General features: G+C 53.3%; 1 protein-coding gene across 1 annotated transcript in view; it reads right to left on the reverse strand.

Moving 5' to 3' along the window:
- Nucleotides 1-19,768, reverse strand: part of PLXNA2 (plexin A2) — a 142,420-nt gene that overhangs the window by 13,711 nt on the left and 108,941 nt on the right. Inside the window, exons 17-25 of the mRNA XM_005143191.4 lie at nucleotides 18,869-19,108; nucleotides 18,545-18,688; nucleotides 16,965-17,199; nucleotides 15,408-15,550; nucleotides 13,443-13,711; nucleotides 2,071-2,137; nucleotides 1,297-1,443; nucleotides 742-901; nucleotides 264-367 (exon numbers count right to left, since the gene is read on the reverse strand). Of these exons, the coding sequence (XP_005143248.2) occupies nucleotides 264-367; nucleotides 742-901; nucleotides 1,297-1,443; nucleotides 2,071-2,137; nucleotides 13,443-13,711; nucleotides 15,408-15,550; nucleotides 16,965-17,199; nucleotides 18,545-18,688; nucleotides 18,869-19,108 (1,509 nt within the window). The remainder of the gene's footprint in view (nucleotides 1-263; nucleotides 368-741; nucleotides 902-1,296; nucleotides 1,444-2,070; nucleotides 2,138-13,442; nucleotides 13,712-15,407; nucleotides 15,551-16,964; nucleotides 17,200-18,544; nucleotides 18,689-18,868; nucleotides 19,109-19,768) is intronic.

A 19,768-nucleotide genomic window follows, 5' to 3' on the forward strand; every position in this document is an offset into this window, starting at 1 on the left:
ATCACCACTGCTCTCTGTATCTCACTAGCACAGCTGATGGGTTTAATTTAGCCAATTTTCAACCCTGCTAGTTTCTCTAAGATCCATGTCAAGGTTGCTTTCCCATCTAATGCATGAACACATTGAACCCTTCTGATTTGTCATACAAATGGGACTTCCCCATCTGTCTTGGTAGACAAGATACTTGGAAATTAAATCTCTGCTTTTCTTTTCTTCTCCCCTAACAGTGTTCTGGGAGCTGTCTGCTGGGGATGCTTTCTTACCTGATAATGCATCAAGGTGTTCAAGCGTTTCCAATCTCCTTCTATCTTGGTGGTGATGTCTTCATCTTGCAGGACCACACGAGCTATCCGGCCCTGCCGCCATTCTGCAGGAGAGGCAAAAAACAGGCAGACATATGGTCAGAGAGAGAAAAGACAATAAAAGGCTCTATCTACTTCTGGACAGTAACTACTAGACAGATAAGCCTTTAGAAAAGCCCATTTCCCAGGAAGAGACACCAAGATAAAGCTAAATTCTCAGCAGAGTGAAGGGAGCTTCAGGAATCATTTGGTCTGTGGTCAATGGAGCTCCCCCAGAGTTCAAAACCTATCTGGCAGGAGCACAGCCCATGCTTTAATTGGGCTGAAACATATGGGGTTGTGCAGTCTGATCTCTGGTTTTCAAGCCCTGCAAAACCCACCCAGAATCATTGATCAACCTCTCTGATCTTCCCCTTCTATGAGGCAAGGAAGCTCTTACCCAAGTCCATATCAACAGCTCTTGGCCTCTGAGAATATGGGACATTTTTGTATACTGCATCGAGGATCTTCTCTTTGACTTGAGTGATGGTATCACAGTTTAGCACCTTCACAGGGATTTCTGGACTGTTCTCATTGTCAGGGTTCACACAGTTTAGGATCTGGAGGGGAAGGAGAACCACATCGTGGGCTTCAGACAAGTATCCAGAAGAACTGTAACCACATGTGTCAGAACAACCTGTTCTCATAAAAACCCCACTGCATCCATAATTGCATCTAGTATTTCTTTGATTACTGAGACAGGAGTTTACCTGTTAGAGGGAGGTCAGTGCACAGGAAGATAAAATACTCCACTCAAACCCTACCTTCCAAGACCTTATCTCAGGCTATTTGTACCTGCAAGTGAGGGATGCACCTAAGTTGGGCATGAGACTTAATAGCACTGGTAACATTTAAGCTTCATGGTGGTGTCTTAATTAACAACCTAAAGGTCAGAACAGCTCATGTCCAAGCAGAGAGAAGCAATCCAATAGCAGCTGCTACAATGGTCACTCACCAGAGTCTTGTACTCAATTTGCTGCCGGATCAGCTTGTCCTCACTAAGGGAGTAACGAGCTTCTCCTGTGATGGCATCAATTGGGCCTTTCTCCATCTGTTGCTTGATGGCACAGTAGAGCATGAAGAGTGGTTCCCCAGCACATTCCTACACAATGAGACAGACAGCAAAACTAACACAGAGGTGAAGGTGCATCTCCTTAGGGCTCCTGGCCTGCACAGCAGTTCTGCACATGATTCATAGTCTCACTGACTCAACCTTTAGTACATGTGCAATCCAGGCTCAGCCTCCAGCAGCTCCTGGGGAAGACAGCCAAAACCACAAGCTCCACTGCTTGATGGGTATGGTGTCTTTGGCTTGGCAAATCTCTATAGAATCTATATGGCTGTAAAAAGACAGCAATTTGAGATCCTGGTCTCCTCATTCACTCCCATGAAGCACATTCTGTGTGGCTTTCAAACCACAAATAAAGTTAAGAAATAGGGAAGCCCAGGCATGGAGGTGGGAGTGAGAATTTCTCCCAAGTACTAAAGAGGTACAACAGAAACTCCATTACATGGGAATGACACCACATTGAAGAATGCTGAGCACAGAGGCTGTAGCAGCTTAACTCTGCCCATGGAACAGCATCCCTGGGTGTAGGTGTCTCTGGAGCCACCTCCCCTCTCTTCCCTCATTTAACTTGGAGCCTGACTGAAGAGTTTCAAGCCCAGATTCACCCTGGGTGAGACAGCAAAGCAGCAGCAGCAGGGTCTCAGCTCCATCCCTCCTTACCTTGAGAAACTTGTGGAGGAGGAAGGCAAACCAGTTAGTCAGCATCTTCTCAGCCACCGACTCAGTCCTAGGGAAGCCAGGAGGACACACACATTACATACTAAACCAAGCCATGCATCAGAGGCCCCAGATCTCCCTGGCTGCAGTCTGGCACCGCTCCTGTGATGCTCTGGACCAGGGCAGGATGTGGCAGGAGCGGTCCCCACTCCCCGCACTAAGCAGACAGCAGCTTGCCCAGCTGACAGCCCATCACAGCCCTGATGGGGCTGGTGACAGGGAGCCCGGTGACACTCTGCTCCTTGCACGTGGTGCAAATTATAGTCTAGCTCAGTAAATCACTGGGATTTGCAGCAGTTCCTGGCAATCAGGGACAGCCAGGATAGATCAGGGATAGTGACAATGGCAGGGAAATTGCAGCTTTCTCCCCAGTTCCACCCAGTGTCCTCTCCCCACATTGTACCCAAGATTATCTTTAATTTCAATACAATAGTTCCTAATGACAGTTTTTAATTCTGGCTCTGCAGGACCTGGAGACTTTGCTTAAAGCACTACAATCTACTTTTCCCTAGGACAGGATGGATGAGCTGGTGGCAGTGTCCCACAGTCTGCACCTGAGCCCCATCCAGGCAGCTCATGCCCATGGTGGCAAGCAGGAAGGCAGGCAGACAGGAAAGCAGGAAAGCAGGCAGGAAAGCAGGCAGGTAGACAGGCAGGGCTGCCAGCCTGCACTTGAGGCCATGCATGGGGGAGCTGCTCTGCTGCATCAGAGCCAAATGGAGAAATGAGCCTGGGCACCGTGGCCTTCAGGCCACATTTGATATCAGGATGTGGTCCAAATTGCAGCCAGGGAAAAGGGATGCATCCAATCCCTTGCCCTCTGCAGCACCCTTTCCTCTGGTGACCCGGCTGGTTTGATGCTCCACCTTCATCCTCTTGCCTGACAACACTGCCTTTTTGACCATGTGCCACCAACCCTGCTCAGGAGACGTCCCATGGGCATGGCAATGCCCCAAGCCTCTACTTTTGCCCATACCTTCACCTGGAGCAAGTTATATGCTGCTCCAGACCCGTCTTCCCCTTTTGCTCTGCTGCCTTGAGTTAGGGACTGCCTCTTGGTATATATTTATACAGCATCCCACATGCTTGAAAACTGACACTTAAAGAAAAGAATACACTATAGAAGCAACAGGGTTTGATTCCAAAGTCAGGCAGGTGAAGAACAAACAGGAGCCATGGATTCCAGCATACAAAACCTGACACCAGTTGGTAAAGAGACCTGGGGTCACACTATCCATCATCCCTTCTGATGGCAACATCTGCCAGGAATCTGTGAAAATGTCTGCAGATCCCTAAAGAATTTCAGCCAGAATTGATTAACTGCCTAAAAAATTCATGCCACAAATAGACACACACATTGTTCTCCTGCTAGAAATATTTCAGGCACCCAATTGAAGAGGAGAAGCGCTAGGATGTGAGCCAGGGAAAACACAGTCAGTGATACAAACCAGACAAGAGGTGAAAACCTCAGAAAATGATTTATTCAGGACTTGAGAGTGAATATTAATTTAATAAACTACTTTATTAATAGAATATTAAATTAAGAATTGGCAAGAATCCCCCCTATGAGCCCCACAGTGAAGTAATGCTGTGTCCTGTCCCTGTGGGCTCCTCATGGCTTGCCACTGACACGGTAAAAAACCTGGAAACAGGAAAGCTGGGGCATGTTGTGCAGAAGAATGGTATCGGACACTGTCATACCCAGCTGTTCCCTTTGATTTCTTTATCAGAAATACAAGATCAGCTGAATGGAACAGCAAAAAGAAACACCTCAGAGCATCTCTGTCAAATCCCCTTTCTCCATTTCTTCAAGCACCAAACCTCATTCTCATCTCAACACAGGCTGACAATATAAGCTATCTGCAGGGCAACAGTCCTGTGAATGACCAACAATTCCGCTAACCATCACTGTCCTGCACTGGCTGCTTCAAACTTCCATCCCTGCTGTGTGCACCAGGAGGATGTGGGCTCCGTGCAAACAAGTCTGCAGGAGGTACTTCCCCTAGAAAATCTCCACCTACAAAATGGGGGGGAGCATGCAGACAAACACTGTGTAGATAAAGCTCCAGAGTGCAACTGTAGCGTGCTCAGAACAACTCGCCCTTGCTGGAAACCACCTCTACAAGCTGTGCTGAGAAGCTGTAAGGCAGCATGAGCACGAACATGGCCTTGCCTTTCCCCCACCCGACCCCATTTCGCTATCGACTCCCCAGGCTCTATGGCTGTGGGAACAGCCCCACACCGCCCCTATAGCGGTGCCAGAGGCAGAGCGGGGAGGGGGGGGGGCGGCTGGAGCAGCTCCTGACTGACGGCTGGGCCGGGGGAGGAGCCTCCAGAAGCCCGGGAACCTGGGCCAATCAGCAGGGGCGTCTGTGAGCGCCTGCGGCACTCCCTCTACAAGGAGCGCTCCCATTGGCGGAGCGCTGATCCCTCAGTGTCTGCCTCCCCGCCACCCCCCGTGTCTGCCTGCGCGTCTCTCAGTCGTGCTTGGGTGTTCCTGAGGTGCACAGGCTGCTCCTCCCTTCTCCTTGCGGCCTTTGCAGGGAGCCACAGAGCTCAGGTGAGAGCAGCTCTGAGAGAATGCATCTACAGAATGTGTGTTCCATTAAACCTGGGGTTTATGTAGGGATCTCAGCTGTTACCTCATCTTAAGGTGCACAAAGGTCTTTTGAGGGGGAATAAAATAAGTAGGCAGAAGCTTTTACTTGCGAGGGTGCTGAGGTGCCAGCATGGGGTGCCCAGAGAAGGTGGGGCTGCCCCATCTTTGGCAAGGGAAGCTGGATGTAAGGCCTGTTCAAGGCTAGGCTGGACAGGGCTGGGAGCAACCTACTGTAGTGGAAGGTGTCCCTGCTTGTGGCAGGGGTTGGAGCTGGAAGAACATTTAAGGTTTTTTTCCAGCTCCAGGCACCTCTCCCACCAGTGGCACCAGCACGAGCTTCCCATGGCTTCAGCAAGCAGGAGGCCACAGCACAAGGACAGAGACAGGCACCTGCCCCGCACAGCAGCAGAGGATTCAAGGCACCTCTGCAGGTCACAGCCACACACATAGAGAGGAAGCCTCTGCTCCTACCTGTGGCCTTGCCCCAGAAAATCAAGAAGAAGCAGGCAGAACAGGAGAACATAACCAAAAGCCTGCTTGGGGCCAAGGTGGCAATGCCACCTGCAGCACTTGAGGCTCCTTTGGCAGCTGGGATGCAGGTGCAGGGGTGACCATCACACAGCCTCTCCTCGGCTTCTCTTGCAGATGAGCAGCCCGAGGCACCAAGTGGTGCTGCCCCGCATCAGTGGTGGAATGCAGGGGCAGAGGCTTCCTCTGCCACCAGTGGTGCCAATGACATCCTGGCCACCACCTCCTTCAGAAAGAGCCATAAGCAGGTTCTCCAGGCTGCCAACTGTGGCAGGGAGGCAGGAACCCTGCCAGTAGCCAGCGGCACGGCAGGAGCCACCATGCAGCAGGGCTGCAGGGACAAGCACAACAACAGCCACTGTCCAGGCAGCCTCAAGCAGCAAGGACTGTGCCACTCAGACTACAAAGAGCATCGCTGGCACAGTGGCCGAGCACCTGCCAGCGATGCCGACGATGGGCACCAAGGGCAGCCTCAACACCAGGTCGCCAGGGCTACACCACAAGGTGTTGCCACAGCACCTGCCCCCACTGCCCAGCAAGACCAACCCTAGGGAGCAGCCAAAAGGAAGCTGCCTGCCCGCAGATACTAAGGAGAGACTGGCACCTCTCCCACCAGTGGCACCAGCACGAGCTTCCCATGGCTTCGGCAAGCAGGAGACCACAGCACAAAGACAGAGACAGGCACCTGCCCCGCACAGCAGCAGAGGATTCAAGGCACCTCTGCAGGTCACAGCCACACACATAGAGAAGAAGCCTCTGCTCCTACCTGTGGCCTTGCCCCAGAAAATCAAGAAGAGGCCGGCAGAACAGGAGAACATAACCAAAAGCCTGCCTGGGGCCAAGGTGGCAATGCCACCTGCAGCACTTGAGGCTCCTTTGGCAGCGAAGCCTCAGGGGGAGCGCAGCAGAACCCTTGCCTCCCCAGCAGCAGACGAGGGGAAAGTTGCAGCTGCCCTGCCAGAGATCCCTGCGTATTTCACAGGAGGAATAAGGAGAAGGCTTGGAGGTGCTAAATCCAGAGATAAGGGTTAGAGATTGCAAACCTCATGCTCCTCTTGCACACACAAGCACTGGAGGGATGCAGTGAGAAGCTGGCAGTGTCTGCAGAAGCACAACTCTAAATGGGCAGCAGACGGGGCACCCCCCTCGATCCTCCCCAACCCCACCCTGCAGCTTCTGAGGGCTGCAGCACAGGATGTCCTGCAGCTGCCCCAAGCCATGGCCTTGTTTCCCGGGGCTGCAGGAGACAAGGACAGGGAAGTGGCTCTAAGGCTGCAAACGTGCAGGGATTCATGCAGAGCTCTTCGGGTTTGGGAAACCACCTCGTGTTCATGGCCACCCTGCGTGCCTCTGACAGATAAAGCTCCAGAGTGCAACTGTAGCGTGCTCAGAACAACTCGCCCTTGCTGGAAACAGCCTCTAAAAGCTGTGCTGAGAAGCTGTAAGGCAGCATGAGCACGAGCATGGCCTTGCCTTTCCCCCACCCGACCCCATTTCGCTATCGACACCCCAGGCTCTATGGCTGTGGGAACAGCCCCAGCCCGTCCCTACAGCGGTGCCAGAGGCAGAGCGGGGAGGGGGGGGCGGCTGGAGCAGCTCCTGACTGACGGCTGGGCCGAGGGAGGAGCCTCCAGAAGCCCGGGAACCTGGGCCAATCAGCAGGGGCGTCTGTGAGCGCCTGCGGCACTCCCTCTACAAGGAGCGCTCCCATTGGCGGAGCGCTGATCCCTCAGTGTCTGCCTCCCCGCCACCCCCCGTGTCTGCCTGCGCGTCTCTCAGTTGTGCTTGGGTGTTCCTGAGGTGCACAGGCTGCTCCCCCCTTCTCCTTGCGGCCTTTGCAGGGAGCCACAGAGCTCAGGTGAGAGCAGCTCTGAGAGAATGCATCTACAGAATATCTGTTCCATTAAACCTGGGGTTTATGTAGGGATCTCAGCTGTTACCTCATCTTAAGGCGCACAAAGGTCTTTTGAGGGAGAATAAAATTAGTAGCCAGAAGCTTTTACCTGCGAGGGTGCTGAGGTGCCAGCATGGGGTGCCCAGAGAATGTACGGCTGCCCCATCCCTGGCAAGGGAAGCTGGATGTAAGGCCTGTTCAAGGCTAGGCTGGACAGGGCTGGGAGCAACCTACTGTAGTGGAAGGTGTCCCTGCTTGTGGCAGGGGTTGGAGCTGGAAGAACATTTAAGGTTTTTTTCCAGTTCCAGGCACCTCTCCCACCAGTGGCACCAGCACGAGCTTCCCATGGCTTCAGCAAGCAGGAGGCCACAGCACAAGGACAGAGACAGGCACCTGCCCCGCACAGCAGCAGAGGATTCAAGGCAGCTCTGCAGGTCACAGCCACACACATAGAGAGGAAGCCTCTGCTCCTACCTGTGGCCTTGCCCCAGAAAATCAAGAAGAGGCGGGCAGAACAGGAGAACATAACAAAAAGCCTGCCTGGGGCCAAGGTGGCAATGCCACCTGCAGCACTTGAGGCTTCTTTGGCAGCTGGGATGCAGGTGCAGGGGTGACCATCACACAGCCTCTCCTCGGCTTCTCTTGCAGATGAGCAGCCCGAGGCACCAAGTGGTGCTGCCCCGCATCAGTGGTGGAATGCAGGGGCAGAGGCTTCCTCTGCCACCAGTGGTGCCAATGACATCCTGGCCACCAGCTCCTTCAGAAAGAACCATAAGCAGGTTCTTCAGGCTGCCAACTGTGTCAGGGAGGCAGGAACCCTGCCAGTAGCCAGCGGCACGGCAGGAGCCACCACGCAGCAGGGCTGCAGGGACAAGCACAACAACAGCCACAGTCCAGGCAGCCCCAAGCAGCAAGGACTGTGCCACTCAGACTACAATGAGCATCACTGGCAGAGTGGCCGAGCACCTGCCAGCGATGCCGACGACGGGCACCAAGCGCAGCCTCAACACCAGGTCGCCAGGGCTACACCACAAGGTGTTGCCACAGCACCTGCCCCCATTGCCCAGCAAGAGCAAACCTAGGGAGCAGCCAAAGGGAAGCTGCCTGCCCGCAGCTACTAAGGAGAGACTGGCACCTCTCCCACCAGTGGCACCAGCACGAGCTTCCCATGGCTTCAGCAAGCAGGAGGCTACAGCACAAAGACAGAGACAGGCACCTGCCCCACACAGCAGCAGAGGACTCAAGGCACCTCTGCAGGTCATAGCCACACACATACAGAGGAAGCCTCTGCTCCCACCTGTGTCCGTTCCCCAGAAAATCAAGAAGAGGCAGGCAGAACAGGAGAACATAACCAAAAGCCTGCCTGGTGCCAAGGTGGCAATGCCACCTGCAACACTTGAGGCTCCTCTGGCAGCGAAGCCTCAGGGGGAGCGCAGCAGAACCCTTGCCTCCCCAGCAGCAGACGAGGGGAAAGTTGCAGCTGCCCTGCCAGAGATCCCTGCGTATTTCACAGGAGGAATAAGGAGAAGGCTTGGAGTTGCTAAATCCAGAGATAAGGGTTAGAGATTGCAAACCTCATGCTCCTCTTGCACACACAAGCACTGGAGGGATGCAGTGAGAAGCTGGCAGTGTCTACAGAAGCACTACTCTAAATGGGCAGCAGACGGGGCACCCCCCTCGATCCTCCCCAACCCCACCCTGCAGCTTCTGAGGGCTGCAGCACAGGATGTCCTGCAGCTGCCCCGAGCCATGGCCTTGTTTCCCGGGGCTGCAGGAGACAAGGACAGGGAAGTGGCTCTAAGGCTGCAAACGTGCAGGGATTCATGCAGAGCTCTTTGGGTTTGGGAAACCACCTCGTGTTCATGGCCACCCTGCGTGCCTCTGACAGATAAACTCCAGAGTGCAACTGTAGCGTGCTCAGAACAACTCGCCCTTGCTGGAAACAGCCTCTAAAAGCTGTGCTGAGAAGCTGTAAGGCAGCATGAGCACGAGCATGGCCTTGCCTTTCCGCCACCCCGACCCCATTTCGCTACCGGCTCTATGGCTGTGGGAACAGCCCCAGCCCGTCCCTACAGCGGTGCCAGAGGCAGAGCGGGGAGGGGGGGGGGCGGCTGGAGCAGCTCCTGACTGACGGCTGGGCCGAGGGAGGAGCCTCCAGAAGCCCGGGAACCTGGGCCAATCAGCAGGGGCGTCTGTGAGCGCCTGCGGCACTCCCTCTACAAGGAGCGCTCCCATTGGCAGAGCGCTGATCCCTCAGTGTCTGCCTCCCGGCCACCCCCCGTGTCTGCCTGCGCGTCTCTCAGACGTGCTTGGGTGTTCCTGAGGTGCACAGGCTGCTCCTCCCTTCTCCTTGCGGCCTTTGCAGGGAGCCACAGAGCTCAGGTGAGAGCAGCTCTGAGAGAATGCATCTACAGAATGTCTGTTCCATTAAACCTGGGGTTTATGTAGGGATCTCAGCTGTTACCTCATCTTAAGGCGCACAAAGGTCTTTTGAGGGAGATTAAAATTAGTAGGCAGAAGCTCTTACCTGCGAGGGTGCTGAGGTGCCAGCATGGGGGTGCCCAGAGAAGGTGGGGCTGCCCCATCCTTGGCAAGGGAAGCTGGATGTAAGGCCTGTTCAAGGCTAGGCTGGACATGGCTGGGAGCAACCTACTGTAGTGGAAGGTGTCCCTGCTTGTGGCAGGGGTTGGAGCTGGAAGAACATTTAAGGTTTCTTCCAGTTCCAGGCACCTCTCCCACCAGTGGCACCAGCACGAGTTTCCCATGGCTTCAGCAAGCAGGAGGCCACAGCACAAGGACAGAGACAGGCACCTGCCCCGCACAGCAGCAGAGGATTCAAGGCACCTCTGCAGGTCACAGCCACAGGCATAGAGAGGAAGCCTCTGCTCCTACCTGTGGCCTTGCCCCAGAAAATCAAGAAGAAGCAGGCAGAACAGGAGAACATAACCAAAAAGCCTGCCTGGGGCCAAGGTGGCAATGCCACCTGCAACACTTGAGGCTCTTTTGGCAGCTGGGATGCAGGTGCAGGGGTGACCATCACACAGCCTCTCCTCGGCTTCTCTTGCAGATGAGCAGCCCGAGGCACCGAGTGGTGCTGCCCCACATCAGTGGTGGAATGCAGGGGCAGAGGCTTCCTCTGCCACCAGTGGTGCCAATGACATCCTGGCCACCACCTCCTTCAGAAAGAGCCATAAGCAGGTTCTCCAGGCTGCCAACTGTGGCAGGGAGGCAGGAACCCTGCCAGCAGCCAGCGGCACGGCAGGAGCCACCACGCAGCAGGGCTGCAGGGACAAGCACAACAACAGCCACTGTCCAGGCAGCCCCAAGCAGCAAGGACTGTGCCACTCAGACTACAAAGAGCATCGCTGGCACAGTGGCCGAGCACCTGCCAGCGATGCCGACGACAGGCACCAAGGGCAGCCTCAACACCATGTCGCCAGGGCTACACCACAAGGTGTTGCCACAGCACCTGCCCCCACTGCCCAGCAAGAGCAAACCTAGGGAGCAGCCAAAGGGAAGCTGCCTGCCCGCAGCTACTAAGGAGAGACTGGCACCTCTCCCACCAGTGGCACCAGCACGAGCTTCCCATGGCTTCAGCAAGCAGGAGGCCACAGCACAAGGACAGAGACGGGCACCTGCCCCGCACAGCAGCAGAGGATTCAAGGCACCTCTGGAGGTCACAGCCACGCGCATAGAGAGGAAGCCTTGAGGCTCCTTTGGCAGCGAAGCCTCAGGGGGAGCACAGCAGAACCCTTGCCTCCCCAGCAGCAGACGAGGGGAAAGTTGCAGCTGCCCTGCCAGAGATCCCTGCGGCAGAGGCTGTGACACCCCAGCCTGACCCAGCAGCACACAAAGAGGAAGATGCCGCCGCTTCTCCCTTGCTTCAGGATGCTCAGCACTTGGTGACTGAGGCACGGGCAGGCGGCACCACAGACACCGAGGTGCAGGAAGCAGGTGCCTCCCTGGGGCTGCGTGTGGGAGAGAGATTCCTGGTGCTCCCCGAGACAGAGGAGAGGAGAGCCAGCCTGCTCGGGCAGCTGGATGGCCCTGAGGAGCGGGAGCTCCAACACAGACGGGTGAGCGCTGAGGAGACGTTGGAACAGCTCAGGAGCATGAGCCTCCCCCTGCCTGGGGCCAGCTGCTCTGCTGCTGAGCTGCAGGACACTCATCCCCTCATGCCGGTTGTGGGATTACAGGAGGAAACGAGGACTGTGAAGGTCCAGGAAGAGGACCAAGGAAGGGAAGGCGACAGAGAGCTGTCCCAGCTGTAGGATGTCACCAACTGCAACATCTGGGTCAAAGCCTTGGTCCAGGAACACTTCCAGGCCCCCGATGTGGATCCCCTGAAGGGGGACGACAATGAAGGAGAAGCAGCAGCCTCTCCCTTGATTCATAACTCTGATCACCAGTAAATGACACACGTGAGGCTAGCACTGCAGATCCCGAGGTGCTGGAGGCAGGCCCACATCCCCGGGGGTGTTTGGCAGGGACATTGCTGGTGCCCCCTCTGCCATCCTGCTGACATTCCCACCTTCCCCTGCCTGTGCTCTCGCTTCCCTGTCCCGTACACTCCTCTCGAGCAAAGGCACTGAAGGAGAGCACCCCGTGAGGGACCTCCCTCCCAGGGAGCAGCTACCAGCAGCAACCTTGGAGCCCAAGCACTGGGCTAATGCACCACCAGCCTTGGTGCTAGCCGTGGGGCCACGGGGCAGAAAGCAGCCCCACAGCACAGCACCCACACAACCACCTGCAGCCCCAAGAGAGACACAGCTGGGGAGAGCTGTTAGCTCTGACGTTCTCCTGTGTGTACAGGATGAGCCAGCAACCCCGACCAAGGAACAGGCGGAGGAGGTGAAAGCTGAGTCAGAAGGCGACATGGACAAAGAGCTGTCTCAAGGAGAAGCCGTCACCATATGGGACACCTATGTTGACACCTCTGCACCAGAGCTCTCCCAGGACCCGCACGTGGGTCCCCAGGAGGGATCCAGCGTCCCCAGCAGTGTGGGCAGTGCTGCAGCAGGAGAGGGTGTACAAGGCATGGTGTCACCCATGTTGGGAGAACAGCAAGAAGAGACGACCAGTGCTGTTGTCTCCCTAGCAGCAGACAAGGGCGAAGCAACACCTTCGTTGACAGAGGTCCCAGGGCCAGAGGCTGTGACACCGCGCTTTGCCCCAGCAGCAGACACACAAGGACATACAGCTGCTTTCTCAGATCAGGACTCTCAGCCCCCGGTGATGGAGGCGCATGTGCCCAGCAGCACAGGTCTCGAGGTGCAGGAGGCAGTTGCCTCCCCTAGCCTGTGAGCGGTAGAGAGGTTTGTGGTGACCCTCTGCATAGACGTCCTGGAGGGGCAGAAGAGCAGCAGCAGGACCAGCAGGAGGCACAGGCACCACAGGCAGAGGACAGCCAACCTGCATGGGCAGGTGGGCGGCCCTGAGAAAAGGGAGCTCCAGCTGCAAGACAGCAAGGGGCAACGTTCCTCCCCGAGACACAGAGGGACGCTCCAACACAGACACGTGAGCGCAAGCCATGGGATGGGACAGTGCAGGGGGATGAGCCTGGGGCCAGCCACTGCGCTGCCCAGCTGCAGCAGCACAAGCATCCCCTCCATAGCAGTTGTGTGGTTACAGGAGGACCTGCCGACTGAGAAGGAGCAGAAAGAGGAGAAACACCACAAAAGGGTGCAGCAGACGAGGGGAAAGTTGCAGCTGCCCTGCCAGAGATCCCTGTGGCAGAGGCTGTGACACCCCAGCCTGACCCAGCAGCACACAAAGAAGGGGATGCTGCCTGCCTTTCCCTGACAGCTCTAGGGGCAATGCCCAACTTTGTCCATCCAGGAAGTACCCCCCTTCAGTAGGTCTTCAATACTCTGCTCACCATCTTAAAAGCACAGCTCATGCAAGACAACGTCCCCAAGTACTGTATAGACATCTGAGAAATAAGCCAAATTGCTTTGCGCAGCTTGTTCTAGTGGAAGGTGTCCCTGCCCATGACAGAGGGTTGGAACTGGATGAGCTTTAAGGTCCCTTCCAACCCAAACCCTTCTATAATTCTATGATCCAATTCAAGACCCTGTTCAGCCATCTGTGAAAACACTAAGTCAAGTTAATCTTGTGTCGTTAAGACAGGCAAAGAAATAGGTTGGTCATCCAAAATCCAGCATGGATGAACAGTGTTATCCTCTCACAACCAGCACCCTGGTCCTGCAGGGCCCCCAGAGGCAAGCAGCAGTGTGTCCATGCAACCTTGTGGAAAGAGTGAACTGCTCTAAGACCGGTCATTGCTTGTCCTACCTGCGCAGGAGCAGTTTGGGATGGTTCTTGTTCTCCAGGTTCTTCTCGATGAGGTCAGAGAGCAGCTGCTTCAGCACATCAGTGGCATACTCCAGCTTGCCCTGCAGCCCTGTCATGATGAGTGAGGCCACGTTGCCGCGATCGCGCATGGAGAAGCTGCGCTGCAGCTCCAGTGTTCGGATGAAGGTCAGCAAGAAGACTTTGTTGTTAATCAGCTGTGCAAAGAGCTTCAAGGCCTTCTCCACGCTCTGCTGCCCGTTCCCTTGGACCTGTGGTGGAGGAGAGAATACCCATCAGCCAAGGCTTGGGAGGACAAGGGAGGAGCATCACTCAGGGTGGGGTGAATGGTTTAACCCTGGGTGCACAAGCCAGCACCTTGTCTCTCCAGGTCTCGGCATCCCTCAACATGGTCTCTGGCCAGTCCTGGTCACCTTTTCTGTCCCCTTTCAGCACTTCTGCACAGCTCACCTTCATCATGTTGTGAATGCTCCATCCCTGGCAGCGTTCAAGTCTAGGCTGGAGGGAGTCTTGGTTGACACAGTTTAGTGGGTGGTTTCCCTGCCCATGGCAGAAGGGTTGGAACTAGATGATACTAAGGTCCTTTCCAACCCTGACCATTCTATGATCATTGTTCAGAACTGCCCTCGGAGTCATAAAGCTGCTACTCTAAGGCTAATGGCTCTATAAACAACATACAAGTCTGCTTGTTCTGCACAAAAACTGACACTCTCTTAAGTATATTAAATACTAATTTAGACTATTGTTTTATTATGGGACAAGTGTAAAAAAGTAATTGAGGCTTTGATCCAGTTGCAGATTGAAGTAATTCATTACAAATGAAAATGATGGAACTACATCAGGCAGCTCCTTACCAAACATCTTGGAGACTTATGTATTGGTTTTACTACACTACATAATAAAGCAACTGTGCAATTGGCAGCACATCACTTCTGCAATTCTGTTTTTCATGAGTAAAACAAAAAGCTTTCATATTTGTTTGGTTTACTTGGCAATTTAAACAGTGAACATAGTGCATGGGACTGGAAATAGCAGGGAATGGGCTGTGAGAGGTTGGTTCAAATCCCGGGTGAGTTTTACCAACACCAGGGTAACTACTGGTGCCCATTGGAGATGAATCACATTTGATGCATTAATGCTAAGTAGGGCTTGCCTGGTAAAGCAATGCAGCCATACAGAGCACAAGCAAGCATTGCTTCTTCCTCTTACACCTCTGGCTGAACATTTGGGCCATCCCCTGGGCTGTGTGAAGGCAAGGGGACTTACGACTTTCAGGATACTGGAGCAATACTCCAAGAAGGAGTGCAGAGCTGGTACGTGTGTGCATCCTGGATGGAGGATGGAAGCTCCACGTTCTTTCAGTGGCAGAGAACATTTCTTGAAGCACCATCATTTATTTGGGTGCTCTCACAAGTGAGCAGGGCTCATCTGCAAGGGGATCCGTTGGACCCTTGCACATTACCCATTTTGCTGTATCCCCAGTGAAAATCTTTCATGTATATTTAGACATAGACAAAACACTGAGGTGCTCACAGGCAGGCTAGCCATGCTGAGCCACGGCGTTTGCCCTCCGGTGGACACGCCATGGAATAGCAGCAGCAGGATGCTCCAAGCAGGATGCTCCCAGGCTCAAATCCTTCCCTGCACTGTACAGTGAGTAGGGAGGAGATTAAAAGGACACCAGTAACTTCTCTGGTATGCTTTGCTGCTGGCCTATAGCAATATAAAACCTCATAAAATGAAACTAAAGCAACAGCAGAGGGAAGAAAGCAAAAGGAATCAAGCAATGAGAGATGAACCACCAGCTTCCTAGCTAAAATGAACTGGGGGCTCATCCTGCTGATCCCAGTGCCTCTCATAAGATTTGGTGTGGAAGGCATAAAGGCCTCCGGGTTTCACACCAGCTCAGGGAAAACTTGAAGGGCATGAGCACAGACTGCACGTTACCTCCAGCTCGCGCAGGACAGGATGGTCCTCAATGCCAGGGAAAAGGACCCTCATGGCATAGGTCCGGTAGTCAAGGTATGGGATCCCAGAGCGATCCAGGTCACTGGTCAGTTCATTGATATCCGTCTGCAGCTCTGCAAAAGCTGTTGAGGGAGAATAGAACAAGAGAGAAGCACACGTGAGCTCGGGGGGGGTGGGCTGCCCGTCTGCTCGCATTGAATAGGACCACAAATAGGCCAGCTCAGAAAAGTGATGTGGAGGAGACCCTGCTCTGTAGCTCAGACAAACCATTTCCCTCAGAGGTTCTGCTGAAAGCGAGAGAGCACACACTGCACAGAGCAGATGCTGAGAACAAAAGATGCCTATTAATTTGTATGCAGTTCACACTTGTGTACACATACCTACAGCACCTTTAAAGACTGCAGACAGAAATGAGGATCTATTTTCCTAACTTGGTGCTTCCCATATTTTCCTTTCTTCTTCCTTTCCTCCTCTGTCAACAGTTGCCAAAATAATCAAAGCTGATGCAGATCAAATCCAAGCAGAAACTGCTTGCTGCAGGGGTCAGGAAGGGATTTATTCTTCCACTTGCTACATAACATCACCATGTTATACAGGTCTATGTGTGGCCTTGTGTTTATCTTCCAAAGTATGAAATGCTGGCTCAGTGAGGTCTCTGTGCCCCAGTTAGGCTGTGCCTATGCCCAAGTGGTGTTCTCTCCTGAATACATCTCATTTTTTGTCCTGTGCTTCCAAGGCTATCCTTTTAAAACTAGCTGAACAAATCCAGTGTGATGCTCCCTAGAAACGGGTCACACTATAGAATTTGCAGCTTTTATTTTTCTTTAATTCACTAAGCTTCCTTCCAGCTGGAAGGACATAGAGAACTACAGCAGAATGTTTCTTCTCTCACCCACCAGCTACAGAGATGTCTGCACACCTCCACCTTCACTCTGATGCAGAGCAAGCAGGCACAGCTGCCTCCCTGAAGGAGCAAGACTTGTCTGTGTTGAAATCTAGTCCAAATAACACACAAGATTCCCCAGAAGTAAATGCTGAGGAGCTTCTTCCTATCTCTCAGACCTGCTCACACTGCTCTGGGCTCACATCTTAGAGACTAGAGGAGGAACTGAACCAGCTTTCCCATCCTCCTGCCTTTCATTTGGGATACACACTGTTTCTTGGGGGTCCAAACCTCTTCTCCTCCATATCTCTGTGCCTTTTTTAAAGCTCTTTACTAAAAGGCCATTAGACAAGGGAGCATATTGTGTTGGACACCCTGGGGCTCACACCATCCCTCCAGCACCATCCAGGCATGTTGCTTAAGCAGGATCAAGCTCTAATCCTATTCTCTGCACATCAGGCAGCAGAGCTGTGTCTGCTGCTGACATGTTTGTGGCTGCCCACCCTGCTGCAGCTTGTCTGGTGGGCAAACGTGGGGGGGCATGAACTCCATTCCTCACCACAAGCATTGAATGATGGGGGGACTCTGCTGGGGCGAGCTGGGGAGCACAGCATGGAGCTGCAACACACCGAGTGTACCTGGTCTGTACTGACCTTCCTTGCACTCCAGGGCCACTCGGGACTCCAGGTTGTCCATCTGCATCTGCAGCCTCTTCAGGGTCAGGTCGTTCTCTCGGGACTTGCGCTTGTAGGCAATGAGGACGATGATGACGATGATGAGGAGCAGGCTTCCTCCAGCCGCGATGCTGACGATGGCTGGCAGGGTCAGGAGGCTGTCTGAGATGATGCTCACTGAGCCAGGGGAGAAGATGATGCCACCAACACGCACCTACAAAGCACAACAGAGGTAACCAGCAGCTTTAGCTAAGGGTGTCAGCCTGTCCCAAAGCCTGAGTAAACAGCACATAGCCTGTGGAGATCCCTACAGAAGCACTGAACAGTCGTGTTTCAGCCAAGAATATAGCAAGTCCAGAGCGTAGCTTATACTGACACAGGGAGGCTTCAAGTCATGATAAATGTGCCAGTCCTTCACTATCTGGGCTTTGTTCTTGCTATCTGATGGCTCCATTTGACTTTTATTTTATAAGCTTTCAACTCCCTTTTGTAAGGTGTGGGCATAAGCAACCTAGTGATAGTTTCACTGACAGGAAACCAGAGCAACTGGAACGAGAGAACAGAGAAGGGGAGATGAAGCCCCATGTGAAAGCTGAAGAGCAAACATGCTGGAGGTTAATGCCAGGACAGGTTTTCATTGGATGTGCCCCGGCCACAGATGTAAGCAGCTCTCAGCCAGGTTGTGCTTCTGTGCATCACACTGTGATAATGTGAATATGTTTTGGATGCTGAACTTAAAGGGAATAAATCACAATTACAATCTCGTTTGGGCTCCACTCAAGCACTTCGGCAGCTGCGAGCGGATCAGAGGAAGCAGCAATGCCCAAAACCAAAGCAGAGGAAGACACCGACTGTTATCCTGCATGAGGCCATTGATTCAGCCACTCCAGCATTCAGATATTCCTAGCTGCTTCTGCTTTAGGGAAAGGAAAACCTTCCCATCCACTTTGCAGATCAGGTCTGGCTAGAAGGACTGTCAAAATCCCAACAGGAGGAAGAACACAACCCACTGAAAATCATAGAATCATGAATGGTTTGTGTTGGAAGGGACCTTAAAGCTCACCCACTTCCAACCCCCTGCCATGGGCAGGAACCCCTTCCACTAGAGCAGCTTGCTCCAAACCCCATCCACCCTGGCCTTGAACACTGCCAGGGATGGGGCAACCTGTGCCAGTGCCTCACCGCCTCATAATTAAGAATATATTCCTAATCTAATCTAAATCAGCCCTCTTTCAGTTTAAAGCCAGTGATCTCACTGAAGGAAGGCCATGCAGCACCACAGACAGGATGATAACTGGTGCTGAAGGCATTGCCAGAAAGATTTGTTCCTTCTAGAAGGCTTTGGTAGTAGTTCCCTCAGGGAGGAAGAAGTTTGTCCATGCTAATCCACATCAGTATTTTACACTTCCAGTTAGACAGCCATAAAGATCTAAAATCCTACCGAACCGTGGACAAGAAACTGCACTCAATATCTAAGTTCATCAGTGAGCTGGAAAAGGGGGGAAAAGGATGGGAAAGAGGGAGGGAAAGGATGCTGAAAGAAGTGTTTGGTCCCTCACCATCACTTTGTGCTGTCCGGTGAGATTGGGTGGCTCACACAGCAGCTGGGTCTCAGAGACAGTGACAGCACAGGGTGTCTCTCCGATGAGCACGGTGTAGTTGAGCTTTGCTCCTCCAGGAGCGGGTGGGCACAGGTTTCTACCCTAGGGACAGGGGGAGAGAAGACTGTACAAAGATGCATTTCTCTCATTTCTGCCTCATTCCCGTTCCTTCTGCAAATGATGGGACTCAACCGGTGTATCCTGTTCTCCAAAGAGGGAATAAAAATCTCTCTGGGATTGGTTTTTTGTTTCTTCCCATGGGTTGAGTAAAGGTCTCCTTACCTTCATGATGATGGGTGACCCTGGCTTCTGCTCCAGCACCCCAGTTGGGCTCAGCAGTTCAAACGTTGGGTTGGGGTAGTAGATAAACTTGGTGTCATTGTAGACCAGGAGGGACTGCACATTGTTAAAGATAAACCCAAACTCATCTGGTCGTTCCACAGCATCCAGGCCGGGCCGGTACTCAGCGGTGAGGGGGGGAGCCAGGCAGGACAGCACTGTAGCGTTCACCACCTTGCAGACCTGGGAGGAAGGTGATGCTTTGAAAGACGGCAGGGAAAACTTCACCTTGACCTGCACAGCCATGTTCTGATTCCTTAAATACACCCTGGAAAGCCCAGAGAAACAGACCCACAGCAAATACCTGCTTCCAGCTACAAACTGGTGATTAGAGGCAATTCCCAACAAGGGAGGGGAATGATTGTCTGGCACTTGTGGGCTGGAGGTAACACGAAGGTCATCTCCTGCCAGGCTGAGGACACCCACAGCTTCTCCAGGCCTGGAAGCAGGGAACTGGCTGATTTATGAGGCTCTTGCCTTATAAAGCAGCAAGAACCCAACCATTTGGCCTCCCTCCATAAGTGGAAAATTTAATTTCACTCAGTTTTGTGTCTTCAGGATTATTTTTGCAGCACTGTAACTGCAAGTGCTAGCAACAAAATTAGATGTCTCTTTAAAAAAGAGCTCCGATGAAAAAGGTCTTCAGGGGGAAGGGAGAAAGGGAATAGGAAAAGACTGCTAAGTGATTTGCCCTTTCCAAGATAATACAGGTTCAGTGAGAAAGATCACTGCATAGAAACAGTATATTGCAGTTTTTACTTGGTCACAATAATTTCTGCAGGTCCTGGAAGTACAATATGTATTTGTAGCATAAAAGGACATTGCTTAGTTCCCACTTAGCTA

This window comes from Melopsittacus undulatus, chromosome 16, assembly GCF_012275295.1.
Source record: "Melopsittacus undulatus isolate bMelUnd1 chromosome 16, bMelUnd1.mat.Z, whole genome shotgun sequence".
Classification (NCBI taxonomy): domain Eukaryota; kingdom Metazoa; phylum Chordata; class Aves; order Psittaciformes; family Psittaculidae; genus Melopsittacus; species Melopsittacus undulatus.